Source organism: Dermacentor variabilis, chromosome 6, assembly GCF_050947875.1.
Source record: "Dermacentor variabilis isolate Ectoservices chromosome 6, ASM5094787v1, whole genome shotgun sequence".
Classification (NCBI taxonomy): domain Eukaryota; kingdom Metazoa; phylum Arthropoda; class Arachnida; order Ixodida; family Ixodidae; genus Dermacentor; species Dermacentor variabilis.
In genome coordinates this window covers 138,555,018-138,568,873 of record NC_134573.1, presented here as the reverse complement: position 1 = coordinate 138,568,873, position 13,856 = coordinate 138,555,018, and the positions used below count along the sequence as shown (strand labels likewise).

The following is a 13,856-nucleotide window of genomic DNA, read 5'->3' as shown; positions in this document are numbered from 1 at the left end:
CTGTGACGTCCAGCATAGCTCAGGTGGCCTAGGCTGGCTGTAGCATTCCCGACGACATATGCATATGCCCCGAGGAATGAACGTTCGGACACAATGCAGCAGTGGGAACTCGGATATAGAAGGCGTCGGCTTACTCGTCGCGACTTGTGGACACGCGGAAACTCTTGCTCGAACGTTCGGTGGACCCAGTGGTCGAGGCGAAGTCTTTGTTGGTCCGGTATGCCGTGGAAGTGCCCGTGTTCTTTTCGTCGTTGTGCACAGCGTGGTCGCAGGAATCCTTGGGGGTGGGAGCAATCCTGATAGGTGGTGCTGAAGGTGTACACCCCGCGACGTTTCTTTCTTGCAAAACGTGGTCTTCGTTGAATTCGCCTTGGGATTAGTTCGCTGGCGCACTGGCGTTTTCCTTGTCGCAACTGTGCTTTCGGCAACGCTCTCCGTCGTCGTCTCTGTGGAAGCCGTCGTAATGTTCGCTGGAGTTGTTAACGTAGTTGATGATCTTTTCGATGCTTCTGCGGGTGTTGCTGAGGCAGCGTTACCATCGGAATTGAGTTTTGACTTGTTTTACAAATTGACGTGGTGATCTGCGGGTATCCGGAACACTGCTCGCTTTTGAGAGACTTGTTTGGTGTCAAAAGCATTGTGCCAGGCTTCACCGAAGACTCTTCTGAGGCTGCTGCGACGCCGTAATGAATCAGGGCTACTGTCACATGGCAGGGTGCGACGCTTGGTGCCTGCGACGCTCCTGCAGAGGCATAGGCTCGTTCGGGTGTTGTACGCGGAAAAAAAGTTTGTGTGCTGCGAAGTGGTTTGGTCTCCTATAATGTACGGGGTTTATCTACTTTTGCTGAAAGTGCATTGCCTTCCGTGTGAAAAGAGCACATGCTGGTGGCGGTTTCCTTCTGACCTATTGTCGGATTGCAAGCCGGCTTCGTTTCATCGGAATACACAACAGTGCCGCTTGAGATGCGGTGTTGTCCGACAACCGTGAAAGTGTCGCGTGACGCGACATCCGGTGGTTGGCCGCGTGTGCGAGAGAACGGTGTGAACGCGTCACATAGTTCAGTGACATCATTCATGAAGGGTGTCGGGAGTATGGTCAAGATGGCTGCGCGGTAGTCACCATCATGCTAGGCATGCGTCTGTGCGTCGTCTTCTTGGGAGTATCACGATGTGGGAAACTCATCGACGAGTTCCTCGTACGAGGCCTTGTTCGGCACTGATGATGATCGTTACGCGGGGCCAGCGCGTGTCTGCGTTGACCCAGTTGAAATGTCTCCAGCTGGTGACTAATGGGGGGATCTGCAACGTATACTTGGAATCGACTCATCATCTCTTCTTTGACTTTTCTCCAACAATTCGTTGTTTTCAAAGACGTGGTGTGGTAAAAGCGAAATGCCTCACCGGTCACGTATTCATTTAAGTTGGCGACCATCTCCCGTTCCGACCATGATTCACTGGTTGCGTGGAGCTCGAAGATGTGGAAGCAACCTTCCACGGGCCCATCGTCCGCTGATCCACTGTGCTTGGGGACGTCCAGGGCTTCCGATGGAGCATTCTTGATGCTGGTCTGTTTCGGCGGTGGATCTGTGCGCTTGGGTTTCATGGCGAGGCGTGGAAGACTTACATGTTGATGTTCAGCTGATGAGATGGCTGCCAGGTATTTAACCTGTCGACTTGTGTGATGCGAGTAGGAGGATGCGGACGGAGGCAAACATGGTCACCCGAACACTGCCTTTATTCTTCATCTTCCTGTACACACACACACATTCGAAAAGTAAGGGCCGTTTACTTATATTTAAATATTAACGGGTCAGAACAGAGTTGACACATGTAGCGCCAATTCTTTATTGTTTCCCAAGGTACTGAAGCTGTTTTTATTCACTAGTCGTCTGTTTGTCGGTGAATGCAGACGACAATGTCTGCGAAAATTGTTGCTCGCGCCAGCTACGAAGTATGGGCTCTGGTTCGATTTTTCTGTGTGAAAGGATCGTCAGCTGACCAAATTCATCGGAAGCTATGCCTATTTTCACAGTAATCAGTGAAGCAAAAGTTAGAAAATTGTGTCGAAACTTCAAAAGTGGCCACACAAATGTGCATGATGAAGAACGGAGTGGCAGGTTCAGTATCAAGTCCCGATGAGATGGTTCAGCAAATGGACCAAGAACTGTCATTTGATCCACGATCGACAATTAGTGCTCTGGCTGATAAATTTTCGTTACAACTATTTACATAGTTGTAACGTAAACACTCGGAGATCACGAATCGTACGCAAGATGGGTACCGTGTTACAGGTGACGAGACGTGGGTATTCTACACCAACGCAGAAACAAAACAACAGTCAATGCAGTGGCGCCATTCATCCTTACCAAAATTGAAAAAAAAAAAACAGTCGCGCAATCTTTCTACTCGAGCAGGAAAATGATGGCTGCCGTTTTCTGGTACGAAAAGGGCGTTCTTTTGGTTGATTTCATGAAACATGGGACAACAATTACAGCTGACGGGTATTGCAAAAAGCTCACCAAACTGAGACGTGCGATACAAAATCGACGGAGCGGGAAACTTTCGTCCGGAATATAGTCCTCCTCCATGACAATTCGCATCCTGGCACCGCTGCCTGAACCAAGGAGAAGATTCAAGATCTTGGTTGGAAACTTTTTTATCACCCGCCTTACAGTCCAGAAGGCCCACGATACGGCGGTAAGGTTAAACCTTACTGTCCCGACGTTGGAGCCGCCTGCGTCAACCGAAGGGTTGATCTTCAGGACCTGAATAAAGTTCATCATACCATACCATCAGTCCCGAACTTGCACCAAGTGTATATTTCCTCTTCTTGCACTTGAAGCAGTGGCATGGCGGACAACAGTTGGAGAGCAACGAAAAACTCGAGACCGCCGTTGTCAACTGGTTCGATTCCTAAGCGGCGAACGTCTATGCACAGGGACTAAAGAAATTGGTGCAGTGGTACGAAAAGTGCTTAGAAGTTAACGGTGATTGTGTTGAAAAGTGAAGTTGGTTTTAAAGCAAGGGCCGTTTGGTTTGGTTGTATATATATGTGTTGACCAAACGGCCCTTACTTTTTGAATATGCCTCGTACTTGGGTTACTGAAGTACATGGTCGGGATATGTTGACACGCATTAAATCAGCGAGCGTGGATTTTAGAGCACTCAAGTTTACGGCTTTTCGATCCGACTGCTGATTTGGAATATGACCAATTAAGTTTATCAAGAGGAGCGGTGCTTATTCTTGACTCTGAGAAGCTGAAAAAAAAGAAAAAAAAGAAGGAGGTCGTTTACTACGGACGTGTTCGTTAGCTTTTTCTCTTCAGGTACGGGCCTCGGCAAACACGAAAGCATCTTCAGACGGAGCAAGAATCTGCGACACCGTTGCGGCAGAGAGCTGTCCTTGGAAGTCGGGCCTGTGCCTCCGTTTTCCGACAAAAACGAAAAATAAAAGAAGAAAAAAAAAAACGAGGAAAGAAAAGGTGCGGCGCTGACCATGCAAAACTACAACTATAGGCACGCATAAGGAAATGTTAAAAAGAAGCAAGACAAACTCTCACCCACGCTTGTCGCAACCGGCAGCTTGCCGAACCGCTTCGTCCTGAGAGAGATGTACACCCATGAGCAAAAGTATACGGACTAGGGATTGCGCGATAAAGCCATTTTTCTTTTTCCTCTCGCTGTGAATGCAACTTGAAATTGAGGACTGCAGTCCGGACTCGGCATTGCGAGCTTTCCAGTGTACTTGTAAATTTCTTTTTACGCATGTTAATTACAAATAATTTATTTTTCGGAGACCTCATGGTCCGTATACTTTTGCTCACGGGTGTACGTATGTCTGGAAGCAAGCCCAACGGTGACGTACCACCAGCTTTCTCCTCTTTCCGTCGCGTTCTGTTTTGCAGTGCGTAAGTGTGTTTGGCGCTCATTTAGAGTCATTAGGCACTCGATTTGCGTCGACGCCGGCGTAGTCTCGTATCGTGTGGCTTTGGGAGTGGTGCGCCGCTTCCGGGAATGCTGTGTGCGTCGTTAGCGGAGTACTGAGCAATGAGCCCGTTTATGTGCACGCCCTATATACGAGCTCAGTTTACAGACTCAGTGCGCACAACTTCACGCACCTGCTCAACTATAGTGCGTTTTCCCTCTCTTTCGACCCAGTATCCTCCTCTCCCCAATTGCCGGGTAGGAAACCGGACGTGCGTCTGGTTAACCTCCCTGACTCTGTCCTTTCTATTTAACCAGTTCAGTGCCCCGGATTCAGCAGAGCGCGTGCTTGGGCACGATGACAGTTTCGGCATGTTGGTTAAAAGTTGGTGGTTTAAAGGCACCGCAGAGCACGAAACCCAGTGATGAAAGGTTACGGTGAGACAAAACAATCGCAGCCACAGGCTCTTGTGCATGATGATGATGATGATGATGATGATGATGATGATATCGGCAGAGCTGGCGCAAGGGCCTGGCGTAGTCAAAAAGCGCCATTCCTTGCTTATGAACTTCTGCGGTGAAAAAAAATCACTCTGATGAAATATGATCATGCGAAAGGTTTCAGTAAAAGACATCGACCTATAAAGACATGCCTTGTGCAACGACAGACACGTTAAACGTATTCATTCATTCGCCGTAGTCAGTTTCACGGTGCGCCCTTTTTCTCTGTGCCTTGAGCGGCTTTTGAATCACAAACCATGAAGCTACGCTTAAATGTGATTCACGACGCATTAACTTAGTAATCACTTAACTACGATAAAGGTTGGAGGCCTTCCCGCGTGAATCATTGGTCCGCATGGCCCAACCTGTTTGATCACCCGGCAGACACAAAAACGTCCCTCTTATACCGGCTTGCAGGCTGTCTCTTCGCTGTGCACGACTGAAAGAACAAACACGAATCTGAGAATATTCAACTCGGAGATTTACTTATATAGCTTCCTGGCTTTTGGCGGTAGTAGTAAAAATAAAATAAAAATAAAGATTATGTCCGATGGTGACATTTGAAACAAAGCCCACAAGCCATAATAGTCCGATGCTCTTATCCCCCCCCCCTTCTTTTCTTTAGGACACAGGGGCAGGCTTTTAACGCACTTTTAAGTGCCAGCTTTACGACTCGTCGTTTGTGGCAGATTTGAGACAATTGAAACGTACATTTGCAGTATTAAAACAATAAATAACGACATATTTAGCGCTCGAGGGTGGGGGTCAATCGATGCTTCGCTTACACTAATTCCCACACTGCGTGGGAGCTGCATATATTTACATGTATTCTTTTGTTGTCTCCCTCTCCGATTTCTTACTGCCACATTTTTTTTTCTGTTGTCAGATAAGATGTCGAGGGTGTCAACTGAAGGCCCTGCTCTGCTATCTTTGTAAAGACAGTTCACGCATGCCCGTCAGCATACTTGCCAGATGACAAGCGGTAACCAAGCTTTCTCTCTCTCTCTCGTGTCTTGTTCTTGCACTATAGGAAGATTAGCCTGTCTCTGAGAACACCCCCGCGTAGTCGTCTGGGCATTTCTTTAGCGCCTCCGATTGTCCCCGACATCGGCAGCTCGGTGCCAGCTGCGGACAAACAAGGAAAGGATTAAGCGGCAGCTTCCTCGCTGACGCACCCTCATCGTCTCGTGGCAGATAACCACGGTCGACGCTGTTCGTTGGCGCCTGGTCCACTGTCGAGTGCATGCTAGGCTTGTTTTTACGTGCCAATAAGTACAAAGTAGTGGACTGACTGCGACCAGCAGGGCATCTCGGTACGTAATACATATTTTCTTCTTTTTTATGCTTCCACCTATCATACGCAAGTAATAGTGAATTAAAAAAAAATACGTGTTTTTTGGAGGGGGGGGGGGCGCTGCGGAGGGATCTGCGCGCCAAAATCGCGATCTGATTATGCGACACGCAGTAGTAGGGGACAGCAGACTGGGTTCGAAGCCGTGACCTCGAGCTCAGCAGCGCAAGGCCTTTGGGTTGTCACGGCGGTTTACACGTAGAACTCAAGACAGTGCACGTTTTCAGACTATTCGAACGGAACTCACGCTTGCTCTGCACCTAAACTGCCCGTCCCGATTCTTCCCCCTTCGTCGCGAGCTCCCAGATTGTCAAAAATTTCACTTCGTCTCTCCGCTGCGGCGTCCCTCATAGCAATTTTTTTTTAAATTTTGTATGTTACAGATAAATTAGGATATGCGATTAAAACTGTCGAAACACGCAAAGTCGCTAGTTCACGTAGCTATTAGAGCTTTGAATATTTCATTTACCAAATGAATATCATTGACAGGTCCCGTATGTTATAAGGATTCTTCCGGCTCTTTTCACTTCTTGTCATTCGACCTGCCAATTGGCCGAAGCTGGCCGGCGATGGCTGCTATGGGGCTTTGCGCAACTCACTTACGAAGGGCTATAAACGAAAAAAAAAGAAAATTGTTATAAAATATTGGAGCCGGTGTCCATCACTGAAACAAATATCTGCGCTGCTACACTTTGTCCGCCATGTTGTAGCGTCGATACGGTTGGATAATATATCCGTCATTATCTCCACGCGCCGTGAATAACGAAACTTTGAGAATCTGCCGACGACGCGGCTATCCGTTATGGCGTGTCAGCGAAAAAAGCCTATCGCATGTGACTACACGGCGGCTGCACCGCGTTCGCAGCTCGATGCCGTTCGACAGCTGACCCGTGCCGTGCTTGCCGACGTCATCCGCGCTGCTTCTCTGTTTTGTTTGTTTCATTTTCTGTCCGCGGCCGTGACGTATACGCGTTTCGCACGACGACACGCTCAGTGGATCGCGCTTCCTTCCATGTATATCCACACTTCCCGACAGAGCTGTGCGTCGCGGCACCAACCAAACTCGGCCGCCCTTTCGCCACGCTGCAGGCCCCCGAGCGAATCGAACCGAACGCCATGGGCTCCCTCATCGTCGACTCCATCCTGACGCCGTTCAGCTGGTACAGCCTGCTGCCCATCGTCGGCTTCGCCGCCTTCCTCTCCCTGGTGGCCGCGTACCAGAGGACCCAGTTCTACTGGATCACCGACAGGGCCGGCGACGTGGCGCAGTACGTGGCCGCGCGCTTCCGCAAGAAGCCCAGGCGTAGCCAGGAGCCCCACGTACCGTGGTTCATCGCGGGCAACGCCTCACCCGCTTCGCCGGGCATCGCGATGACCACCTTCCAGATGCACCACGCCTCGGCCGCCGCGTACGCCCCCGAGGCGGTCGGCGCGGCGCCTTCGAGCGGTGCCCCCGCTGTGCTGAGCAGTGGCACCTCAGGCCAGATGGACACCGCGTCTCGGGCGATGCCGATTCACGCTCACGGCAGCGGTCACCTGCCCACCTTGCCCGCGGTGCCAGTCCTCATCAAGGTCACCGACCTGAGCGAATGGCGTTTGTAAGCGTGAACGTGAGCGTGTGAGTTATGTGAATGTGAACCGTGTGTTTTCACGGGGCTGTTCGTTTGTAACTGTTCGTTGCGAGGATCCTTCCGTTACGAGAGAATGCTTCCGCGGTTCCGTCCTCAAGGTCATCGACGTCGGCGGGGTTTTTTTTCTTTCCTCAGACGGGGGGCTGAGCTGCTCAGTTGCAATAGCTGCTAACGGAAACAGTGGTGCGACGCCAGGTAACGTGGTTCTTTTGCGAGACTTTCTCGAACAGTGTCCCATAGCCTTTAGAGCATCGATTATCTCTCTGTATGTACGTGTGCGTGCGAACAGATGTGTTCGTAAAGCGGAATTTCCGATGGGTGCTTCTTAATTTGTTAAATCGTTGAATTCTGACGTGGCCTTTTCTAGAACAGTGCTTGAGTGAAACCTTGCATGTCGGTTGATATTTAAAATGTTTTTTTCTAAATTTGGGTGCTCGCTGATGCCACCAGAACAAACTTCGTTTGCAATGTTTGAGTTTGAAAGCGTGGTCACAAGCTACGATTCCGTTCGTGTAGTTATCGGAAATGGCTCTGCCACCCTGACGGCCACTTAGCATTTTGTGGCACGTTTCTATTCCGACGTTGCTGTGACCACGGCTGCAGTAGTAATCGATTGCCGCTGCTGACCCCGCCGACAAAGTGCCACAATGTTCTAAGCTAAGTCATTGCTCACTTTCCGTGTGTGTCTCTTCTTTTTTTAACCCGCCTCTTTGCACTGCGATTCATTTAGTATCATTTTAGTTCGCGCCCGAAAGCAACGAACAACTTTCATGAAGACGACGAAATGATGAGCGCTCTGCTGCATTATTTTAATAAAATCTTTTTTTTATGCTCCTTGATCTAACTTTTCTTTTTCACTGTGGGCTATTCTTCAAGAAGGCGTGGAATCTTCTCCCTGTAAGGAAAGGACACTGACATGTAGTTATGATTGTTAGGGTGTCAAATAAAGTTAGGGTGTTACACAACGTGCCGAAGCAATACACGAGCTTATAATTAGACGCCGCGCTCTGTGAAAGATTCCGGATTAATTTTGACCAGCTGGGTTTCTTTAAAGTACGCCCCATTATAAGTAGGCTTCTCGAGCGCTTTTTACATACCACTCCCGTCAGAATACGGACGCCGCGATAGGGAATCGCACGCCGCGTTGGTTCACGCGATATGGCGTTTGCCCGATGAGTAAGAGGTCATGGGTTCGATTCTCCGTCGCATTCCGCCGGATGCGTAATAACAACAAAAAACGCTCTTGTATGCCTCGATGTAGGTGCACGTTGAAGAAACCCGTGTGGTGGAAGCAGCATCTTGGTTTAAGTTAATGGTTCATATTAAAAAAAAAAAAAAAACTACGGTGCGAAATAGACGAGGGCATAGAACACAAGACTGCAGCCAATTTCCAAGTGGTGATCTTATTCAGAACGAGAGAGCGATTTTTTAAGCACAGGCAAGTCACGTGGTCCCAACAAGCGTGCTAACGCAGAATAACAAAAAAAAAGAAAAAAAAAAAGAAAAGAGGAATGCTAGGCGATCAAGCTGGGCATGCAGAAGAATCAAATAGCATGCGCAGAGAGTTGCCCAGAAAAGAAAAAGGCAGTTTGTTATCGAGTATCTTATCTAGTTTGCGCCGTAAATTTCGTTTGGTGATAGTGTGGCCAAAATTAATCCGGAGGCCTTCGCTTCGGCGTCTCTCGTAGCCTTAGTGTTGCGTTGGGGTACTGATAACCTCGTGAAGTCAATCGTGGTGTCATAGTATCCATCCAGACGCCAATGAAGTCGTGGTTAGACTGCCACAAATACCATAGATTTATTTCTTTACGTGTTGAGGGAAGCGCGAATGATGTAGGATGAACGCTTATAGCTATAGAGAGGGTCAGAACGTTGGTATCAAAAAGAAGGCAAAACACGAAACGATGGGAGCGTTACATTCCGTACTGCAAACTTAACATAGTGAGTAAACTGTTTAACCAATTAGCATCATGTGCCACCAGCATGTGTACTCTCACGAATGCTCACTGAACTTTCAGCCCCGTTCCTTACCTGTGGGTCTGTTAGGAGCTGGCCGTTGACCTGGTGACCTCCGTTGGCAGAGGTGCTCTGGATCCGCCCTTCACAGACAGCAAAACAGAGCAATTTCAGAAAAATAAGAAACAACAAAACACGCTCTTCTGCAGTAAAGAAAAGAAAAAAAATGTCAGAATGTTCTTTTTAAACTACGCACGGTTTGTAGCTTTGTTGTTCCATGTTAACAATGTGTGCGTTCTATGTTAAGCCGAGAAAAAGAAGACACTTAAGTGGCCCGCGATAGGACCAGTGTTGGGACCACACGCGACCCTGTAGATTGCTAACTCTCCGATATTGGGAACGCTGGCGTTTCCCACTTTTCATTCGTAGTGTGGCACGACGGATAGTTATCGCTCCTTTGTCAAAGAAAAAATAAAACAAATTCCTAGCAAGCGATACTGCAGTGTATACCATACATGTTATCAGTAGCAAGCCAGCACAAATTATTATAAGATGATTTCGGGCATGGAGCTTTCTACGAATTGCTTCTTATGTTTTTTCCCCCGAAGTTTGTTACTAATCGCTGTTTCTCATTTTTTTTTTTGTATGCGATAACATCTGTTCGCGCATCCCAGCACGATTTCACGGATCTGGCTAACCGTCTCGGAGCTGTACCAACACACACAGAGAAATAAAAAATGCCTTTTGGTTCGAACGAAGAACACCACGGTTGGCGATAAGGGCTCTTGAACACCGCTCCGCAACCACATTGAGTTCCTCAGAAAAGATATATGGAAGATATATGGCCTGTCACCTAGTACACAAGCGGTGACGTCATGTAAACCCAATAATGCCCAAACACAGCTGCACGAGAAGAAATTGAACTTTTTATTTATTTATAATTTAATAGGTACCTGCATCGCCTTTTCAAATCCATTAAAGCAAGTAATCTAGTTAATTAGTGTGTTCACCTTCATTACTGGTCATGGGAAGTACATCTGTACAAAAAAAGAAAGGCAGAATGTTATTTCAGCAATATCTTTGATGTCTTTCAGGATATTTACGACTACGTTTTCTTCTGTTAAATGAAGGTCCTATTCCTATAAAAAAAAAGGAAAGGCAGGCCTTAAAGCACCGAAAAAATCGAATGGCTGTCTAAATCCAATTTTGGTTTCCTTTAGTAGATTACTGTGCCTTGACGTCATGACGCAGAATGTGGTCACGTGGGAGCAACACAATGCGACGTTTTCACGCTCACTCCGGTTCACTCGGTAATCAGAAATTAATTATGCAACAATTTTGTGCTTGTCAGCGTTCCAGATTTTTTAAGCTCTTTATTGCTCGGAAAGTTCCACACCGAGGAAAATTATAACTTGATAATTTTTATTTCTGGCCACGGAGAGCTCATTTGTGCGAAAAGAAACGAGAAATGTGAGGTAAAATTTATTTAGTAAAGTAAATAATTTGTAATTCGGTTGCTGAACTATCGATAATGGAAAACTCGCTCCAGCGTATCAAAAACGCTACGCGATAGGCGTTTAAACCAGACTTTTCGGGCGTTGAATTCGTTGGGCATTACAGGATTAAGAAACTTTTCGCACCGTCAAAATTTTTAATCTGTAGGCAATTTTCGCATTTATGGAGCAATATTCTTTCGAAGAAGATCAATTCGCCAAGTCGCTAAGCCGTTGGAAGCCAGAAATTTAGGCAAATCCATGTGCTGAGCACCGTTCCCACGCTGGCTGATGCTTAACACCTTCCGCTCCAGCAGACATCGGCGCCAGACTTCCTTCTAAAAGAATGCCAGTGGATTAGCTCGGCTATGCCAGGATATACGTAGCGAAAGCTAAGGCATAGCACGGTTAGCCTTGGTTAAGCTTGATTGCAAGTCCAGGTTAGTCTGGTTGTCTAGCTTTGTGGCGGCGTTTAGCCAGTCGTTCGGCGCGCTGTTCGTCTGTTTCTTGGGCGATTCGTTTCCTCTTCATCTCGTTTCGATGTCGATTCCAGGCCTCCTCCTGCTTATCAGAATTGTCGCCGTCCATACTGCCGCCTCAACTGTGGTTGCGGCGCACGCGAGCTCTCCTTTTCAATCCTCCGACATGTTATCAGGCATGCGACGCAGCTGGCGAAGCGAGCGGAGGCGAGCGCAACGACGAGGAACGCGGTGTGACGTCGTGCGCCTCCTCGGAGCACCGCCACGGCGAAATCGCAAGTTCGCGGCAAGTAAAGCTTTCGCTTTAAAAATTTTCTAAGAAAGATGCAAACGCAAGTGTAAGAGAGATGCGAGGCTTAACACCCACCGTTCGCGAACGTTTCCGTGTGGTGGCGCTTGATGTAATTGGCCGCGAACTGGTCGGCGCGGACGATGATGAAGCGCCTGCCGACGGCCTCGATCACGTTGCCCACTCGGAAGTCCGAGATCTCGTAGTACCGCGGCTCGGCCGCTGGCGGATGCGGCGGGAACCCGTCGAGTGGAGCCGGTTTCCGTAGCCTCATGCGACGCAGGAACTTTCCGGCCGGAACGCCGGAGTTGGGCAGCGGCCGCTCCAGGATTGACACCGTGTCGTCCGAGGGGTAGAAGCAGATCACGAAGCTGCGCTCTCTGTCCAGGGGAAGCGTGCTGTCCTGCGTGCGACGACGGTCAGACAGCTGCGGCTGAGCTCGCGCTACACCTGTGCATGGCGCACAGGCAGACTTTAATGTTTGTAAACGAACACGCACAGTGCGAACAGAAAGAAAGAAAAAGAAAGATACACGGGAAGAACGCGAAATAAACGGCGCGTGGAAAGACTGGGAGGCGCTGCTGTAGCTATAGCCCGGCCCTGGAAGATCAGCTATTCCTGATCCAACGAGCTGAGCGGATGGCCCGTGCCAGTGGGGCCCTGGAACGGGGGCACCTCCCTGCCGGACAAACTCCGTTTTTCATCCCCCCCCCCCAGCTTCCTCTGGGGAACTGGGGTAGAAGCCCGTCCGGTTTCTGTATATAATAAAGTTTTTCTTTTTCTGCTACTGCAGCCGACTTTAAAGTAATCATAGCTTGAAAAGTACGTAGTTGGTGTAGCTTCATCGTTTCGTCGCACCATGCCACTGGCGCAGAGCAAAATAAAGATGGAACAAACGAGTGCGCGTTGATGATGATGATGAAAAACTTTATTTATCCCTCTTTAAAGGGAAGGGGGCAATGGAATAGAGGGTGGGAGGAGGAACTACTTGAAGTAGGCCTCCTTTATCCTCTCAGCCCACTCCAGGATGGCCTCCTGAAGATCGGGCCTGGAGCTGCGCAAGGCAGCCTCCCACTGCTCCTCACTAGATATTAATTGCTTGAGGAAAGGGGGAAGACATTTCCGCTCTTCTTCGACGGTGTTCTCCGCTTCGATCGGCAGAATTTGTGAAGTTTTGCGAGCTCGGCATATGCGTGCGAACGGTAGTTTTTGAGACTGGACCGAATCGAAGATAGAATGATTTTTGATAAATTTTCGGATTTTTGGGCAGCAGTTCTCTATTTAATTCTGAACATTTGAATGACCATTTTGAGCGTTTCTATTTTTCGATTTTATTGTTTAAATTTTTGTGCAATAGATTATTAGACCCTGTATGTATAACTGGTGAATGTTTTCTCTTTATTGACTGTAACTATTGTATGTGTGCCTGATTTCTGTACCACTCGTGTACTACTGCTTGGAGGGGTTTTCTGTACATAGTCAAGCTGCTCATGCAGCTTTTTGCCAGAAAACCCTCCATTTGAACCTGGAAAATAAACTTACTTACTTATGTACTTACTTATGGAATGATCTTGGCATCCCATTATATTGACAACGTTAGCAGAGTTCTGTCCCTATACAATCCTTTACTATACTGTCTGCTGATGTTAGTTTTGCTCTTTCTTTTTAACTTTCTGTATATGGTATATTGTCTCTTCGGAGTCAGTCCTTTCTGTACCCGTGTATATCTGAAATGCCTCCCCCCCCCCCCTACTACAATGCCCTTGTGGTACTGCAGGTATTCGTACTAATAAAAAAAAATCAATACGGCGTGCTGTGAGGCCTTGCTTGTTAAAAGCACAAATGCGGCATTAGGAGCAGATAAGCATTTATGCGCACGTTTAGGGCTCATTGGTGAGTGCGAGTGGTAACGGACTAAACGGAAGAATTCTACCTTCCTGATCGACACACCGTGCTCCACTACGTGGAACTTCTCGTGTTTTATGTCTGCAATGGCCGCCACTGTATGAAATTTATATCGCTTTTGCTATGCTTGATGGAGCGTAGTGAGTGATCTGAAAGTTTTCAAAACAATTCGATAAGATATTCGTGTTTACGAATACAGATTCGAAGACGGAGTAGAATAGTGCAACATGCGATTCGTTATTTGAGTGTTTCGAATGTCCGCACATCCTGGACGTTTCATCTGTGCTGTGCGATAAGCAACAATAGATGTCATTGCGGCAGAGTAAG

The 13,856-nt window shown here is 48.0% G+C and overlaps 2 protein-coding genes across 2 annotated transcripts in view; one reads left to right on the top strand and one right to left on the bottom strand.

The window, feature by feature from the left end:
• The first annotated feature begins 5,332 nt into the window (after nucleotides 1–5,332).
• LOC142585303 (uncharacterized) lies at nucleotides 5,333–8,235 on the top strand. Its single transcript, XM_075695957.1, has 2 exons — nucleotides 5,333–5,738; nucleotides 6,866–8,235. Exon 2 carries the CDS (start codon nucleotides 6,893–6,895, stop codon nucleotides 7,376–7,378), a length of 486 nt encoding a protein of 161 aa, XP_075552072.1. The 5' UTR covers nucleotides 5,333–5,738; nucleotides 6,866–6,892; the 3' UTR covers nucleotides 7,379–8,235.
• A 43-nt stretch (nucleotides 8,236–8,278) lies between these two features.
• LOC142586308 (EF-hand domain-containing protein 1-like) overlaps nucleotides 8,279–13,856 on the bottom strand; it is a 47,564-nt gene continuing 41,986 nt past the window's right edge. The window contains exons 9-11 of the mRNA XM_075697552.1: nucleotides 11,703–12,027; nucleotides 9,439–9,506; nucleotides 8,279–8,302 (exon numbers count right to left, since the gene is read on the bottom strand). Coding sequence (XP_075553667.1) covers nucleotides 8,279–8,302; nucleotides 9,439–9,506; nucleotides 11,703–12,027 — 417 coding nt within the window. The remainder of the gene's footprint in view (nucleotides 8,303–9,438; nucleotides 9,507–11,702; nucleotides 12,028–13,856) is intronic.

Excerpts from the sequence above, each read along its gene's own strand:
- LOC142585303 (XM_075695957.1), top strand. The coding sequence starts at position 6,893 with ATGGGCTCCCTCATCGTCGACTCCATCCTGACGCCGTTCAGCTGGTAC.